An 18,294-nucleotide genomic window follows, 5' to 3' on the forward strand; every position below is an offset into this window, starting at 1 on the left:
ATTACTTCCAATTTTAAAATACATCTGGACTCTTTCTCTCTCTCCATCTCCACTGCCACCACCCTCCATCACATGATTTATTGACTGCAGAACTGCACTAGCTTCCTTGCTAGACTTGCCTGCGGTCTTGCCACTCTCCAAACCACTCCTCCCAGGGCAGCCAGAGTAACCTTTTAAAAATAGAAATCAAATTATGTCACTTCTTTTGTGTAAAAATCTCAAGAGACAGGGGCTCACTCTGTCACCCAGGCGGGAGTGCACGGCACGATCATAGCTCACTGCCACCTTGACCTCTTGGGCCAAGCAATCCTCCCACTTCAGCCTCCTACTCCCAGGGTAGCTAGGACTACAGGCGCACAGCACCACCTACTCCATTTAATCTCTACATATGTCCTGTGTCCTAACTCCATGTTAACCCCTCCAAGGCTTATGAAGCCCAACATGACCTGGCTCCAACTCTCCTCATCTCCTGCCACTCTTCTCCACACTGCCCACCCTACTCCAGTATATGGTAAACTATTTCCACCACGTTAAAGTTTTTGTGTAAGTTGTTCCCTCACTTAGCCTAAACTTGTCTGTCCTCTTTCTTCCCCCAAAAATGTTGGTTTCTTTTCCGGTCTCAGCTTTGTGAGACCTTCCTTGGTCCCACTAAGTGAGTCTCCCTATTGGGAGACTCTGCTCACAGCCATCAAGACTTGACATCTGGAATCATCTTTGATCCATTCTTCTTACACTTTACGCAGGGAATGTTCAACCAGTCCAGTTGACTGCTCATTCAAATCTGTTTCTCCTCTCTCTCCCTTCCTATTGCATAGTCCAGAAAGACTTCATGGGTAGCTTTGGAGGATGGACACGATTGGAAAGGACACAGATGGGCCCTCTGTGGGCTTCTACAAGAGCAAAGATTAGCCTCCTGATGTTCCCTGGGAAATGAGGAAACATACTACACAGCCCATATTCAGTTTTCTTTACTATGTGATCTGTGTTCACTTACTTTCAATACTTGTCACTTCAGGAATATGGTTCTTAACTTGTTGAGAGGTTTATCAATTCCCTGGAATACATACTAAAAGCTATAGATTCTTTCTTAGAAAAATATACAAAAGCAAAATTTTGCAAATCATAGGAAAAGGGAATTTCTAGGCAACCACTTCTGCTTTACCAGCCAATCATCTGCTGTCTTGGATACTTGCAACACTATCTAGTCTTTTCATTTGTTCAGCAAACACTTACTGGAGACCTATAATGAGGCCAAGCATAGTCTGAGATGCTGGGTTTGCATATGGTGAAGAACAAGATAGACATATGTCCCTACCTTCACGGAGCTTACATTACCCAGCATAAGAGACATTAAATGAGGCTGGGTGCCCAGCCTGGGCGACAGAGTGAGACTCTGCCTCAAAAAAAAAAAAAAAGAGAGACATTAAACGAGCAAACAAATAATCAATATAAAGTCAGGTAATGGTAAATGTTCTGAAGGAAAATAAAGGGGGGGCGTGGAATAAGGGTGGGTGAGGCTATTTTAATGGTGTGGTCCTTTCTAAGTTGGTATTTGAGAAAGGCCTGTATACAGTAAGGTCAAGAGAAGAGGTGAGAGAAGCGCATTGTTGGCAATGGGAACAGAGAGTGCAAAGGCCCAGGGGACTTTCCTTCCTCCTAAGATGGAAGGCAAGGTCCAAGATTCTGCATATTTACTTCCTCCCATAATAGGTAGCCAGCACAGTTCTGAGGGCACAGTGCCAGGTTCTCCGAGTGAAGGACCTCTTCAGGTTCTGATTCCAAACGTCCAATTCCTAACCTCCACATTTCAGGGCTTCTCTGGAATGTCTCTTCCCCTGAGAAACTTTAACTCATTTACTAAAGGGCAATCTACGATTTCTTTGAATATTAACATAATTTTTTTTAAAAGTACTTGTAGGCTTGCATGGTGGCTCAGGCCTGTAATTTCAGCACTTTGGGAGGTCGAGGTGGGAAGATTGCTTGAGACCAGCGTGGGCAACATAGCAAGATCCCGTCTCTACAAAAATATTTAAAAATTAGCCAGGTGTGGTGGTGTGCGCCTGTAGTACCAGCTACTCAGGACGCTGAGGTGGGAGGATCTCTTGGGCCCAGGAGGTAGAGGCTGCAGTGAGCCGTAATGGAGCCATTGCACTCCAATCTGGGTGACAGAATGAGACTGCCTAACAAAAAAAAAAAAAATGCTTGTTACTTTCTAAGGGTATGTGTGTGGGGCAGTGATTTTGTTTTTCTGGGCACCTTGATAACGTTGCGGCCATGCTGCTACAAATAAAGGTAAGCGTGCATAGCAACGACTCCGCTTTCCCTCTGCGTCCGGCCGGTTTCTCAGGGAGACTACATTTCCCAGAATGCCCCGCGGCCGGGAGGGCGCGCGCGGCGCTGTGTCGTGGGACCCGGATTGAAACAAGATGGCGGGCTCGTGGTGAGAAGCTGTCAAGGTAACCGCTTCCCTCTAGTTCTCCTGTCGAGGACTCCCTCGAAGCTGGGCAGGCCCACAGTGTTTGTCTGCAGGTGTCGAGGTCTCCCGCCTGTCGTTCCCGCCAGGGCGAGGCTGCCTACATCCCCAGCCTTTGTCCTTCTTGCAGAAGGGCCGGCATGTGGCCGCGCGCTTCCTATAGCGCCCCCTTCGTTCCCTGGCGGACGCCCGGGGGTGGCTGATGCAGCTTGTGGCTTCTTTAGGTCGAAGAGTCCGTGAGCTCCTGGTAGCCTGCTCCTCAAACCTCTGACCCGCAGAGGCTATGTAGCTTTTGTTTGGGGGTTGAATTCCGGGCCAAGGGACTTGACCTCTGAAATGATCTTCCTGGGGTGAATAATCTGACTCCCAGCAGGGTGTGCTTGTCTCTGGGTTTCGGACAGAGGGGACCTAATTTCCCCCAAGATGTTTTGTTCGTGGTCAGAGGTCATGGGTTTACGTCCCACGCATGTCACCTATTAAGCAGCGATATACTGGTCAAGTAATCGATTGACCTCTCTGAGCCTTTTTGTTCTTAATCTGTGAAATGGAGATGCCTGCTTCACTGACTTGTGAAAGTCAGAGCACATATTGTATATGAAAGTGGATTGTAAACTAAAAAGCGCACTTATGAGCTCACGGTTAGCAGTGTTAATGTATTGGCAGTGCAAGGTATCAGTGTGAGTGATTTAGCCTAGCAAATAAGAGGGCCTGTGTCCTAATTCCCTTGTATCACTATTGGGGGAAGGGCACGGATAGTTGTTGAAGACTATTAAAAACAAGGTTTAACAATGGTTGTTTGTCATTTATTCACAACAGCCCATGAAGATTGTGGTTTTCCCCATTTTGTCATTACTTGTTTAAAGTTTGACTTGACTTGTTTAAAGTTTCCCAGTTTGGCAGTGACTGACTTTAAAGTCCTTGGAAGCAAGACTTTTAAATTTTATGCTTTAGTTTCTTCATGAATCAGAATAAAGATATCTCACATGATTAATACGAGAGCAAAATGAAATGGTGATGAAAGTACCTTGGAAAGTTAAAGACCTTATACACATATAAGATGGTGAAATTTCATCTGGCACTTGAGGGCATTTATATGAGTTCCTCCAATTGAGTATTTAATAGGCTAAGGATAGGCCTTCCTGTTTGGTATTTCTTTATTATTATATTAATGGCTCAGGGCAGACAGAAATATTTCTTTTTTTTTTTTTTTGAGACAGAGTCTCGCTGTCACCCAAGCTGGAGTGCAGTGGCCGGATCTCAGCTTACCGCAACCTCCGCCTCCTAGGTTCACGCCATTCTCCTGCCTCAGCCTCCCGAGTAGCTGGGACTATAGGCGCCCACCACGTCGCCCGGCTAGTTTTTTGTATTTTTCAGTAGAAACGGGGTTTCACCGTGTTAGCCAGGATGGTCTCGATCTCCTGACCTCGTGATCCGCCCGTCTCGGCCTCCCAAAGTGCTGGGATTACAGGCTTGAGCCACCGCGCCCGGCCCTAGAAATATTTCATTTAATCAGAAACAGGATAGTACTGTAAGTGATGTAGTATCTTGTGTATGGAACCTTAGAGGTTGTACACAGACACACTAGCATTATGAGAATGAATACTCTGTGTACCATTTGTGAATGACTGTTTCAAGAGTAATTACACATTTACTGAGTATTCAGTAAGTAGAAGGAGCTGCACTGGGTGTAGAGGACTACCTGCTCACAAAGGAGACGTTCCTGGTAAGTCCTGCTCTTGCAAAGGAAGCAGGGCATTCCCGATAAGTCCTGCTCTTGCAAACGAAGGGGAAGCCAGCTGCACACAGCAGACCCTGGGGGCTTGTTTATGTGTAAACATCTTGAAAATCCAGAAAGTCAGGGAAAGGTCAGAAAAACAACAATGTGTCTTGTGACTTGGTAACATTCCACAAACGACTGTATAAAATAAAGCGGAGTGTGTCGTTCGGCGCGGCAGCCATGTTTGTCTTGTCTTGTGTTGTCTTGTGTGTTCATTCCTTTGTTTAGGAAACACGCGGACCCCAACACTGGGTGCAGAGAAGTTTGCATCTAGGATAAATAGTAATGGACATAGTTCCAGTGGTTCTGATTTTGTATTTTGACCATGTTGCTCTTCGTCCTGTTGTTAAATCATGTGAATTGCCAAGTTGTTTAAAAGCATTGCTTCAGTTGACTTCCAGGCAGTGATTCTTACCTTGTTCTTGTGGTGTTTAATATAACTTAAGTTTACCATAGGTAGCACTGATTTTTCTTTATCTCTTCAACAGGAGTAGAAGTTGGTATGCCTAGAAGCAGATGTTAAAAGCAGTTTCTCTTCAGAACATCTTTTTTCATACCACTTGATAAGCATCTTGAAACACCATGGCTGTAGCTGCAGTAAAATGGGTGATGTCAAAGAGAACTATCTTGAAACATTTATTTCCAATTCAAAGTAAGTAAAATTTTTTTAATGTTTAAAAAGTTTTAAACTTTTAAGAATGTAGAAAATTTAAAGCATTTAGTTATTGTATACGCCTGTAATTTGCAGGAGTGTTTGCAGTAATGGAAAGTGGGAGAAAACCTAAATGTCAGTCAAAAGGGGAATGGATAGGTCAGATGTGGTGTCTCATGCCTGCAATCCCAGCACTTTGGGAGGCTGAGGTGGGAGGACTGCTTGAGGCCAGGAGTTTGAGACCAGCCTGGGCGACATAGCAAGACCCCCATCTCTAAAAAAAATGTAGATCGGGGAGGGGAATGGATAAATTATGGTACATCTTAACTGTGACTATCATGCAGCTGTTACTGACATGGAAAGATCTACAAATAGAAACAAAAAAAAGCGTGTCAGAACTATATCTATATATATCTATCATATGATCTTATTTGTATGTTTAAAAGATGATCCATCATATGCATATGTGTATATGCATAAATGCAGAGGTAAAAGGTCTGGACCAAACAGTGGCTATCTGTGTAGCCCACTCGGGATTTAGCTGAGGGCAGGAGTAAGGGACTGGTCAAGGGTAACTTTCTCTTGTTCAATTATATGTATTACTTTTTTAGTAGTTCTTAAAATGTATGTATAAAGGGTAAATTCACAGTCCCATATTCCAGAGATAATCATTGTTAATATTTTGGTGGATTCTCATTGTGTTTTTTCTATGAACCTAGCCATTTTAAAAATATGAAATGTAATTTCTGCCTTTTCTAAAGAACTGTATATAATTAATATTTTCTCGAAAGCTTGTTAATACATGTTTGACAGTCAAAGCATGGACCCAAATAAGTAAATAGAATATTAAAGTCTTTTTTCTCAGCCAACTGTGCTTTCTTTTTTCTTTTCCTGTTTGTAAACTCTGTTCTCCCATTTCTAAAGTAGACATGTATAGAGGCTACGGTAGGTTTGCCTTTTTATATTTAACTATGTCAGCCAACTTTTTATTTTTATTTTTTATTTTAGATTCAGGGGGTACATATGCAGGTTTGTTACATGTATATATTACATATACTGAGGTTTGGGCTTCAACTCAACCCATCACCCGAATAGTGAACATAGTACCCAATAGTTAGTTTTTCAACCCTTCCCTCCATCCCTCCCTTCTGTTTTGAGTCGCCAGTGTTTATTGTTCCCATTTTTGTGTCCATATGTACCCAATGTTTACCTCCTACATGTAAGTGAGAACGTGTAGTATTTGGCTGTTTTTGCATTAATTCACTTAGGATAATGGCCTCCAGCTGCATCTATGTTGCTGGAAAGGACGTGATTTTATTTGTTTTAATATCTGGGTAATAATCCATGGTGTACATATATACCACATATTATTTATCCAGTCTGCCATTGATGGGCTTGTTTCCATGTCTTTGCTATTATGAATAGTGCTCTGATAAACATGCAAGTGCAGCTGACTTTTTTTTTTTTTTTTTTGAGATGGAGTTTTGTTCTTGTTGCCCAGGCTGGAGTGCAATGGTGCGATCTCCGGCTCACTGCAACCTCTGCCTCTTGGGTTCAAGCAATTCTCCTGCCTCAACTTCCCAAGCAGCTGGGATTACAGGCCACCACACCCAGCTAATTTTGTATTTTCAGTAGAGACGGGGGTTTCTCCATGTTGGTCAGACTGGTCTCGAACTCCCAACCTCAGGTGATCCACCTGCCTCAGCCTCCCAAAGTGCTGGGATTACAGGCGTGTGAGCCATCGCGCCTGGGATGCAGCTGACTTTGTAAATACAACTCTGCTTGACCTTGACTGTTGTCTCTTCTTTCTTATTTCCTATTTACCACCATTTGTAATTGAAAGTTTGTTTATTGAATTAAGGAGAAGAGAGCTATTTGAAGAATAGAGTAAAAGTAAAGTAATAAATAGGCAATTTGTTATGGTTGAGGCAGGGAAAATACTTTACTCAGTAAACACCTTTGTTGAATAGAATGCTCAAAAGTTTGCCAGATCTTACTCTATTTTATTTTATTTTGTTTTTTGAGACTGAATCTTGCTCCATTGTTCAGGCTGGAGCGCAGAGGCATGATCTTGGCACATGGCAGCCTCTGTTTCCCGGGTTCAAGTGATTCTCCTGCCTCAGCCTCCCAAGTAGCTGGGATTATAGGCACCTACCACTATGCCTGGTTAATATTTGTATTTTTAGTAGGGGCAGAGTTTCACCATGTTGGCCAGGCTGGTCTCGAACTGCCAGCCTCAAATGATCTGCCTGCCTTGGCCTCCCAAAGTGCTGGGATTGCAGGTGTGAGCCATTGCGCCTGTCCTAGTTTTTGTATTTTTAGTAGGGAAGGGGTTTCACTGTGTAGGCCAGACTGGTCTCAAACTCCTGACCTCAAGTGGTCTGCCACCTCAGCCTCCCAGAGTGCTGGAATTATAGGCGTGAGCCATCGCACCTGGCCACCAAATCCTGCTCTTATAGGAAGCTTTCCATCCCTGCTTCCTTGCTTGCCCCACTCTCCCCTTTTGTAGGGCCCTAAACATAATAACATTTATTACATTATATTCAAAGTAAAATCAACTTAGAATTCAGTAAATGGAACAGGAGATTGCTTAAGAGACTTTGGATATAAACTAAAATAAGTCACAACAAAACTACAATCAGCATTTGATTATCTAGGAGCATTTTTGTTGTGAGAATTGGGAGAAAGACCCTTACTTCTTAGCCTACTCTTTGCCTTGTAGGAACCCAGCTCCTAGACTAATGAGAAGTCAGATCCAATCAGTTTTTACATAGTCTATGTTTTGAAACAATTAGTTCTCACACAGGCCCATCAGAAAACCAATTAATGTGTCCCTGGATAATTGAAAATTGTTTATATATCTTTTTCCCCACTGGATTTCCCACTAAGTTTGCACTGTATCTAATTCATTTTGGTGTCTCTGGTGCCTCTCATTCATGATAGGAGATATGTCAGTGTTTGTTGAAGTAATCTGAATGGATTAGAGTTACTCTCAAAATATCTAGTTAACTAAGAATTAGGTTACCCTAGAAAATCATTCCGTTATCAGTCATCCTAATACTCAGTGACCTAACTTCTTATGTCCTAAAAGTCCCTTATACCGCAAAGTTCCTATTACTACTATTATTGAAAGTAAAGGGCTGGGCATGGTGGCTCACACCTGCAATACCAGCACTTTGGGAGTGAGGCAGGCTCCGAAGTTTGAGACCAGGCTGGGCAATGTGACAAAATGCCATTTCTACAAAAGTTACAGAAATTAGCTGGGCTAATTTCTGAGGTGGTGCGCACCTGTGGTGTGGTCCAGGAGGGAGGCAGCCTACTCAGGAGGGTGAAGTAGGAAGACTGCTTGAGCCCAGGAGTTCGAGGCTGTGATTGTGCCATTGCACTCCAGCCTGGGAGACAGAGCGAGACCCTGTCTCAAAAATAAAAAATTAAAATTAAAGAAAGTTTCATTACTGTTATTATTGATGTTTAATAAAAAAGGGAAGGACATTAAGATTAGAGGCAAAGCGAAATCATGATTAAGGAAGAAAGTTCAATGAGCAAAAATAAAAAGGCTTCCCTATATTCTAGAAGGAATATTTTAAAATTTCCCAAATGGTCAGTCAGCCTGGGAATGTAGACCACTTTACAGTTTTCAAAGCATGTTAAGCCATTTGATCCTTATAACAGTTTTGATTTTGGTAACCCATGTAGTATTATCCTCTTTATGAAAGTAAAGAAACTTGAGTTCTGTGGCCCTCATAAATTTACCCAGGGTCGCATATTTGGTAACTGAGAACTGTGACCAAAATCTGGATCTCCCCACCTTACTTTGTCCAGTATACTTTCTACTGTACTTCCTTTTCTGTAGCAAGGTAAAATACTGAGCATTTGAAGATGGGACAACTTTTAGCTTTCATAGCTCTTTTCAAAATGTAATTAAACATATATATGTGACAAGAATAACTCATAAATTACAGAAATTATTGTTAATTGAAATTCTTTTGGCACATTGAGTTGCTTTGGCTTGATTGGTGTTAACTTCGGCATTAGTCCTAATTATGTATTTAGAGCTTCTGCTAATTCTATATCCAGAACTTCCATTGGTAAAATGTCAGGTAATGAATGTTTTTTTTTTTTCGAGGTAGGTCTCACTCTGTTGCCCAGGCTGGAGTGCAGTGGCGCAGTCTTGGCCCCCTGCAACCTTGACCTCCCTGGGCTCAGATGATCCTACTATCTCAGTCTTCCAAGTAAGCAAGACTACAGATGTGCACCACCATGTCTGGTTATTTATTTATTTATTTATTTTTGAGGTGGAGTTTCACTCTTGGGATTACAGGCATGCATTAACATGCCTGGCCAGTTTTTTGTATTTTTAGTAGAGAGGGGGTTTCACCATGTTGGCCAGGCTGGTCTCGAATTCCTGACCTCAAGTGATCTACCTGCCCTGGCCTCCCGAAGTGCTGGGATTACAGGAATGAGCCACTGTGCCTGGCAAGTGTTAGACTTTTAAGGATGAGAGGGGTATTTGAACAAAATGGGGATGGAATTCCATACTGAGGATATGGTGAAGGCATGGAGATAGGGAAGGCAGGATAGATTACAGTCCTATATCACAGGAACAAGAGGCTCTGACTTTGATTCTTGACATTAATCAAGATGCATTCAAAACTTGCTTTTAACTGTATTGAATTACTTTTAAATTTTTTTCTTTGTATTAAAAGAATATCCTTTTTTTGAACATAGGAGAACCTTTCAAAAGCTTTTAAAAAAGCAATTATGGCCAGGCACGGTGGCTCACGCCTGTAATCCCAGCACTTTGGGAGGCTGAGACAGGTGGATCACAAGGTCAGGAGATTAAGACCATCCTGGCTAACACGGTGAAACCCCATCTCTACTAAAAATACAAAAAATTAGCCTGGCATGGTGGCGGGTGCCTGTACTGCTAGCTACTCAGGAGGCTGAGGCAGGAGAATGGCGTGAACCCGGGAGGCAGAGCTTGCAGTGAGCCAAGATCGTGCCACTGCACTCCAGCCTGGGCAGCAGAGCGAGACTCCATCTCAAAAAAAAAAAAAAAGAAGCAATTATGGCTCTTGAATTTGCAGGTATTCTAAAAAAGGAAAATATGCTTTAAAATGTAAGCATTTTGATTAAGAAAAGTTAATTTTGAATAGATTATTTCATATTTCATCACTTCATCGCTGCCTTATAAACTCTGCACCTTGGAAAACCCAAATACTTTATTTTTATTTATTTATTTTTTTGAGACGGAGTTTCGCTCTTGTTGCTCAGGCTGGAGTGCAATGGCATGATCTCAGCTCACTGCAACCTCTGCCTCCTGGGTTCAAGCAATTCTCCTGCCTCAGCCTCCTGAGGAGCTGACCACGCCTGGCTAATTTTGTATTTTTAGTAGAGACAAGGTTTCACCATGTTGGTCAGGCTGATCTCAAACTCCTTGACCTTAGGTGATCTGCCCGCCTTGGTCTCCCAAAGTGTTGGGATTACAGGCGTGAGCCACTGCGCCTGGCCCCAAATACTTTAAGTTCTTTCTTGGAAAGGCTCGAGTACCCAAACACTTTTATTTTTTATTTTACCTGGAGTCCTTGCACCTGTTACTCCCTCTGCTAGAAACATTGTTTTTATCTCTTATGAAGTCTTATTTTCTCATTCTTTAGAGCACCTTGGACATAATCTCCACTGAAAAGGCTTTCTTGAACCTGCACAATTTGTTTGGTAGCCTTTCTGTGTGACCCATCTTTGCCAGTGTTTACCAGTCCTAACAGTGCTTATCGTCTATGTTGTAATTGTTTGTCTGTCTCTCTCACAAGCAGACTATACCCTTTTGAGGGTTGGGACTGAGTTTTGTTTGTTGTTGAATCCCTAGCCCCTAGCACAGGCCTGTTTCATAGTAAACAGTAAATGTTGGTTGAATGAGTAAAACTAGCTTTAAATTTATGGAGAAAATATGCTCAAATTAACTAAATCTATTTTACTGTTTGGGGTTTTTGCAGATGGAGCTTTATATTGTGTTTGTCATAAATCTACGTATTCTCCTCTACCAGATGACTATAATTGGTATGTATTAAAACTCAATTGAAAAAATAATAGTCTTAGCTATATCTGAAATAATTTAATTTTATTTCTTGTTTTGATGTCTTATGCTTTCGTTTCTCATTATTCTTTCCTTAATTTTGTTTTTAAAAATTATTTTAATGATTTTATTTACCCAGTGTCTAAGCTTATAAACATTTTAAATAAAAATTATTATCATTGTGTTTCATTGAATATTTGTTGTAAGACAGACATGCTGTTTAGAACTGCTGTCCTTTCTGAAGCATGCTTTAGCTTTTTGGAAAAGTTAATTAGTTTTTATAGGGTTCGTATCTGTTAGCTTAAGCTATTATTTATCTTTTGTTTGATATTGAATAATCCTAAATAACACATACTTAATTTAACCACCATTTATTTGGTACTTATTCAATTTAGTCACTATGATAAGAACTAGGAATAACATATGACATTGTCTTTTTCCTCTGCAGCAGAGTCTGATATGCAGAAACTGCTACCTATTTTCTTAATCTGTGTTGTTTTTATTACCAAATGATAATAAAAATATTTTTTCTAGGCCGGGCACGGTGGCTCAACCCTGTAATCCCAGCACTTTGGGAGGCCGAGATGGGCGGATCACAAGGTCAGGAGATCGAGACCATCCTGGCTAACATGGTGAAACCCCATCTCTACTAAAAAACTACAAAAAACTAGCCGGGCGAGGTGGCGGCGCCTGTAGTCCCAGCTACTCGGGAGGCTGAGGCAGGAGAATGGCGTGAACTCGGGAGGCGGAGCTTGCAGTGAGCTGAGATCTGGCCAAAAAAAAAAAAAAAAAAAAATATATTTTTTCTTCTCTCTTGACACTAGTTTTATTTTTATTTTGTTTTCGAGATGGGGTCTTGTTCTGTCGCCCAGGCTGGAGAGCAGTGGTGTGATCTTGGCTCACTGCAACCTGAGATGGGGTCTTGTTCTGTCGCCCAGGCTGGATAGCAGTGCTGTGATCTTGGCTCACTGCAACCTCTACCTCCCGTGTTCAGGCGATTTTCCAGCCTCAGCCTCCTGAGTAGCTGAGACTATAGGCGCATGCCACCATGCCTGGCTAATTTTTGTATTTTTAGTAGAGATGGGGTTTCACCATGTTAGCCAGGCTGGTCTCAAAGTCCTTACCTCAGGTAATCTGCCCACCTGGGCCTCCCAAAATGCTGGAATTACAGGCATGAGGCACTGCAACTGACCTTTTATTTTTTTGAGACAGGTTCTCACTTTGTCACCCAGGCTGGAATGCAGTGGCGCTATCTCAGCTCACTGCAGCCTCAACTTGCGAGGTTCAAGTAATCCTCTTGCTTCAGCCCCCCAAGCAGCTGGGACTACAGGTGTGTGCCACCATACCCAGCTAATTCTGTATTTTTTATAGAAACGGGGTTTCAGCATGTTGCCTAGGCTGATCTTAAACTCCTGAGCTCAAGCAATCTGCCTCCCTCGGCCTCCCAGCATGCAAGGATTACAGGTGTGAGCCATCATGGTTGGCCTTTTATTTTTATTTTTGAGACAGGGTCTCACTTTGTCACCCAGGCTGGAGTTCAGTGATGCTATGTCAGCTCACAGCCTCAACCTCCCAGGTTCAAGCTATCCTCCTGCCTCAGTGCCCCCAAGTAACTGGAACTATAGGTGTGTGCCACCACACCTGGCTAATTTTTTTTGTTTTTTGTAGAGATAGGATTTTGCCATGTAACCCAGGCTGGTCTCAAACTCCTGAGCTCAAGTGATCCTCCCGCCTTGGCCTCCCAAAGTGTAAGGATTACAGATGTGAGCTACCACACCCGGCCTTGACACTAACTGTACATCTAATGAGTACTACGATAGTGATGAAACTGGAGTAGGTGACATTTTTTGAACCTGGAAAGATTGAGTCATATATGTGTTTTGCATTATATAAAACTATCTTCTCATGAAGAAATCATTTGACAGATTAAATGTTCATTGTAGCCGTGTTATGGTATTCAATCTTGCAGCCATGGTGAAACAATCTAATGCCTATTCTCTGTTACCTACAAATTATTTTGTTGTGGTATTTAAGCTGACATATTCTGTGGGATGGTCTTCAGTTGTCTCCTGTGTTTTGGGTACTAGGTTTGCCAATCCAGTGATGTAGTATCTTCTCTTCAGCAATTTTTGATTAATTAATTTTAGCCTTTTTTTTTTGAGATGGAGTCTCATTCTGTTGCCCAGGCTGGAGTGCAGTGGCATGATCTTGACTCACTGCAGCCTCCGCCTCCTGGGTTCAAGTGATTCTCCTGTCTCAGCCTCCTGCGTAGCTGGGAGTACAAGTGTGTGCCACTACACCTGGCTAATATTTGTATTTTTAGTAGAGACGGGGTTTTGCTAGACTGGTCTTGAACTCCTTACCTCAAGCAATCTGCCCACCTCGGCCTTACAAAGTGCTGGGATTACAGGCATGAGCCACCACGCTGGGCCCAGAATGATTATTCTTAAAGCTAAAATTAGGCCAGGCACTAATTTTAGCTTTAACCTGGAGTGCCCATTGCACTCCAGCCTGGGTGACACAGTGAGATTCCATCTCAAAAAAAAAAAAAAAAAAGAATAGTCATTTGCTGTGAATACAGTATAACTTTATTTCTAAAACATTCTTTTTTAGCAACGTAGAGCTTGCTCTGACTTCTGATGGCAGGACAATAGTATGCTACCACCCTTCTGTGGACATTCCATATGAACACACAAAAGTATGTATGAGAAAATTTCTTGTAGTTTTTAATTTGCTGTTGGAAATGTTTGCACTACTTTATAGTATCCAAAAAGAAGGGAGTCGTCTGATTTTCCTTGTTTTAGATTTTCTTTTGGCTTTTTAATTTTACTATTTTGATTTTTCTCTTATTTATTTTTCATCTGCTTTCTTTATAGTCTTTTTTTTTTTTTCAGAATACAAAGTGAACCATTTAAACACAACTATGGCATCAGTTTTCTGGTCTAAAAATTTGGGTAGATTTCTGATTAAGGTTCAAATACATCTAATATAAAATTATAAAATGCATTGTCCCATACTGCCCCATATTATAATCTAGAAAATTATGAAAAAGTTGTATTTTAGAGTGCTGTTACAAATAAAAGTTGTATTTTAGAGTGCTGGGATTACAACTACTTTTTTACTGTTGGTTCTGACAGTTGTTTTTTTTTTTAACATTTGGTGAATTTGTTTTTTTATTTTTATTTTTTAATGGGACAACATAGGTATGTATTTTGAATGGCTCAGTTAGATTTCGTTCCCTATTTTTTTAAAAAATCAAGTACTAGACAGAAGAGTTTTGTATTGTTTTTAATATAATTTATTTTTAGTTTGACCCAAGTCTTTTTTTTTTTAGTTTTGTATTTGAAATGCTTTTTCCTATTTCTTTAAGCCTCCTTCTACTAGGTAATGTTTGATTTGCTTTTTTTTTTTTTTTTTTTTTGAGACAGGGTCTCACTCTGTCGCCCAGGCAGGAGTGCAGTGGCGTGATCCAGCTCACTGCAACCTCCACCTCCTGGGTTGAAGCTATTCTCCTGTCCCAGCCTCCCAAGTACCTGGGACTATAGGCACCTGCCACTACGCCCGGCTAATTTATTTATTTTTTTAAATTTTTGTATTTTTAGTAGAGATGGCATTTCACCATGTTGCCCAGGCTGATCTCAAACTCCCAAGCTCAGGTGATCTGCCTGCCTCGGCCTCCCAAAATGCTGGGATTACAGGCATCAGCCACTGTGCCCAGCCTTGACTTGCTTTTTGAGGAGAAAATAATGAGATGGTTTAGGTCATCACATGATATATTTAGTGGTACTTATTTTAAAAAATCATCATTAAGGTCAGGGTGCTGGTTGATTTGACAAATAATTTCTTTCTTTTTTTTTTTTTGGTGAGACCGAGTCTTGCTCTGTTGCCCAGGCTGGAGTGCAATGGCGCGATCTCGCCTCACAGCAGCCTCTGCCTCCTGGGTTCAGGCGATTCTCCTGTCTCAGCCTCCTGAGTAACTGGGACTACAGGCATGCCCCACCACACCCGGCTAATTTTTGTATTTTTAGTAGAGACAGGGTTTCACCATGTTGGGCAGGATGGTCTCAATCTCTTGACCTCATAATCTGCCTGCCTCAGCCTCCCAAAGCGCTGGGATTACAGGCATAAGCCACTGCGCCTGACCAACAAATAATTTCTATATTCCTTTTTAAACTCACCATTTTGTCTCCCTGCTTTGTTAGGAAACAAAAGCCAGGTATCATAGGTACTAATCCAGTGCCTCTTTTGTATCACTTATTTGGGCAACGTTTAGAAAAATAGGCCTACATCACTGAGTTTTGGCCTGTAAACCCTCCAGGTCACACTATGTTGTACCTTTGTCCATTGTTATTTTGTTGAATATCTTCGGTTTATTTGCCCTGTTTTAGCAATTATACTAAGAATGCCAGGTCATTTCACATCATCCAGACTCTTATCCCCAAATGGCTCTTTATATCTCTGAATCTGACCCTCCTCAACTGTCAAAACTTTCCCACTGTACTTGTAGAACTTACCACCCTTGGCAAAATCTCTTACAACCTTAACCTATTCCAGAATGTTGCCTTCACCTTCTGACTAATAGAAACCTGCCTGTACCCTGGAGACATTACTTCCCCAGCAGTTCTTTTAAGTAGTTGCTGTTTTCTCTCTCATACTCTTTTACCACTGAGTCTAAAGATGGGGAAGGTATCCCTGTAGCTCCTCATTGTCAAATCTAGATCATTTCTCTTCCTTCTAACAATTTCTGGCTTTGTAGCTTGTATCATCCAACTACATCATTTACTATCTTTTTTTGTTGCTGTTATCTACCAACTGCCAGGTTATTTCTCCTCCTCCACCACTCTGCACTTCCTTGAATTTTCTAAGCTTGCTGTCACACTTTTTCCAATACTGTTTTACCCTCATTCTTTGTTACTTCAATATCCATGTAGATGATCTAATACTGTGGTGTCTCACGTCTTGATCTCTCACTACGTCAGCCACCCATTTCCATGGGAGGATTCCCTAGAGATATTCTAATTACCAATAATTGCTACTCCTCTTTTCCAATCTAAATAAATCCAATATATAACTACCAGTCCCTCTTGGTCTCCCAGCTCCAAGAATTATTCATTCCCTCTTTGTAACCTACATCCATTGATCCAACCACTTTTTCACAGTCCCTCATGTATCTCACACATTCTCACTCCCTCCTTACCCAGCATAGATTCATATCATGGTTTATCATTATCATCATTCCTCTGTATACATGCCCAGCTTCCCTGCATCCTCTTTCTTTGTTGTGTTTCCTTTGTTTTGACAATTATCTTCTCTGCCACATCATCAATATTCATCTCTAGTTTCGGTAAGTAATCACTCCTACAAGCTTTCAAATAAATCACTCTACTGCCACCATACTTACCACAATTGCAACTGTTTTTCAACTGTATTAGGCGAGCTCCCCACTCAGAGCTTTTGTATTTCCTGCTTCCTTTGCCTGAAATGCTTTTACCTCATAGTTTACTCCCTTTCCTTAAGGTCTTTTTCCTTATCTGTTATCTTGTGTGGCCTTCCTTGGCTACTGCATTTCAAGTTGTACCTTTGCTCCTACACTCCTTGTTGTCCTTTGATTTACTTTTCTCAATAGCATTTATTATTTCTAGCATACTGGATGTTTTCTGGCTGTCTCCCATTACTAAAATGTAAGCTCAATGAGGACAGGGCCTTGTGTGTTTTTTTCCCATGCTTGGTCTTCAGCACCTGGAATAGCACTTTGAACTTTGTAAGTGCACGGTAAATATTTTTCTGTTAAGTGAATGAAGTTGTTCCTTCCTCTTCATGCTTAAGGGTTTTATGTTTTAGGGCTAAGAGACATTCACATGAGAAAGCAGGGAAAGTTTTTTGTTTGTCAAGCAGTAAATTGTAGATTGGGCTGCAAAATAAGAAACGTTCTTGAGAACATGTTACTATTAGAATAATAGTAACATGGGCTCAAGCAATCCTCCCACTTCAGCCTCCTGAGTAGCTGGGACTATAGGCACACACCACCATGCCCAGCTAATTTTTAAAATTTTTGTAGACAGGGTCTCACTGTGTTGTCCAAACCGATATGGAATTCCTGGACCCAAGCAGTCCTCTCACCTTGGCTTCCCAAAGTGCTGGGCTTACAGGCGTGAGCCACTGTACCTTGCCCAGTCTGTTTTTTTTTTTTTTTTTTTTTTGAGACACGGAGAGTCTCTGTCAACCAGGCTAGAATGCAGTGGTGTGATCTTGTCTCACTGCAACCTCCATGCCTCCCCAGGTTCAAGGGATTCTAATGCCTCAGCCACCCAAATAGCTGGGATTACAGGCACTCATGACCACACCCAGCTAATTCTTGTGTTTTTAGTGGAGAGGGGGTTTTGCCATGTTGGCCAGGCTGGTCTCTAACTCCTGGCCTCAAGTGATCTACCTGCCTTGGCCTCCCAAAGTGCTGGAATTACAGGCTTGAGCCACCATGCCTGGCCCCATTCTGGTCTTTTTGACAAAGCTCTAACTTGGCTCCCTTTCTACTTTTCACTAATATCTTTGTTACTTTGCATTTCTGTAGTACAGTCATGCATTGCTTACTGATGGGGATATGTTCTGAGAAATGCATCATTAGGCAATTTCATCGTTATGTGAACATCATAGAGTGTTACTTACGCAAACCTAGATGGTGTAGGCTACTACACACCCAGACTTTATGGTATAGCCTATTGCTCCCAGGCTACAAATGTATACAACATATTACTGTAGTGAATACTATAGGCAATTGTAACACAGTGGTAAATATTTATGTATCTAAACATATTTAAACATAGAAAAGGCACAGTGAAAATGTGATATAAAAGATAAAATGTAATATACCTGTACAGGGTACTTAGCCAAAAATGGAGCTTACAGGACTGGAAATTGCCCTGGGTGAGTCAGTGAGTGTGAAGGCCTGGTACATTATTGTACACTGCTGTATACTTTATAAACAAACACTATATGTTTAGGCTACACTAAATTTTTTAAAAAATATTTTTCTTTCTTTAATAATAAATTAACCTTAGGTTACTGTCACTTTTAAACTTGATAAACTTAAATTTTTTTTTTTTTTTTTTTTTTTTGAGACGGAGTCTTGCTCAGTCGCCCAGGCTGGAGTGTGGTGGCGCTATCTCAGCTCACTGCAAGCTCCGCCTCCCGGGTTCATGCCATTCTCCTGCTTCAGCCTCCCGTGTAGCTGGGACTACAGGCGCCCGCCACTACGGCCAGCTAATTTTTTTATACTTTTAGTAGAGACGGGGTTTCACCATGTTAGCCAGGATGGTCTCGAT

At 41.6% G+C, this 18,294-nt stretch overlaps 1 protein-coding gene across 5 annotated transcripts in view; it reads left to right on the forward strand.

The window, feature by feature from the left end:
* The first annotated feature begins 2,391 nt into the window (after positions 1-2,391).
* Positions 2,392-18,294, forward strand: part of MRPL42 (mitochondrial ribosomal protein L42) — a 35,932-nt gene continuing 20,029 nt past the window's right edge. For 2 of the 5 annotated variants that reach the window (XM_011933836.1, XM_011933849.1), the window contains exons 1-4: positions 2,392-2,456; positions 4,739-4,902; positions 10,896-10,959; positions 13,589-13,673. In XM_011933836.1, the coding sequence (XP_011789226.1) occupies positions 4,833-4,902; positions 10,896-10,959; positions 13,589-13,673 (219 nt within the window). In that variant the 5' untranslated portion in view covers positions 2,392-2,456; positions 4,739-4,832. Of the gene's footprint in view, positions 2,457-2,843; positions 2,848-4,738; positions 4,903-5,910; positions 5,932-10,895; positions 10,960-13,588; positions 13,674-18,294 lie in introns of all 5 variants that reach the window. The other 3 variants (XM_011933829.1, XM_011933843.1, XM_011933858.1) reach the window with 3 other exon arrangements.

This window comes from Colobus angolensis, unplaced genomic scaffold (assembly GCF_000951035.1).
Source record: "Colobus angolensis palliatus isolate OR3802 unplaced genomic scaffold, Cang.pa_1.0 Scaffold10, whole genome shotgun sequence".
Classification (NCBI taxonomy): Eukaryota; Metazoa; Chordata; class Mammalia; order Primates; family Cercopithecidae; genus Colobus; species Colobus angolensis.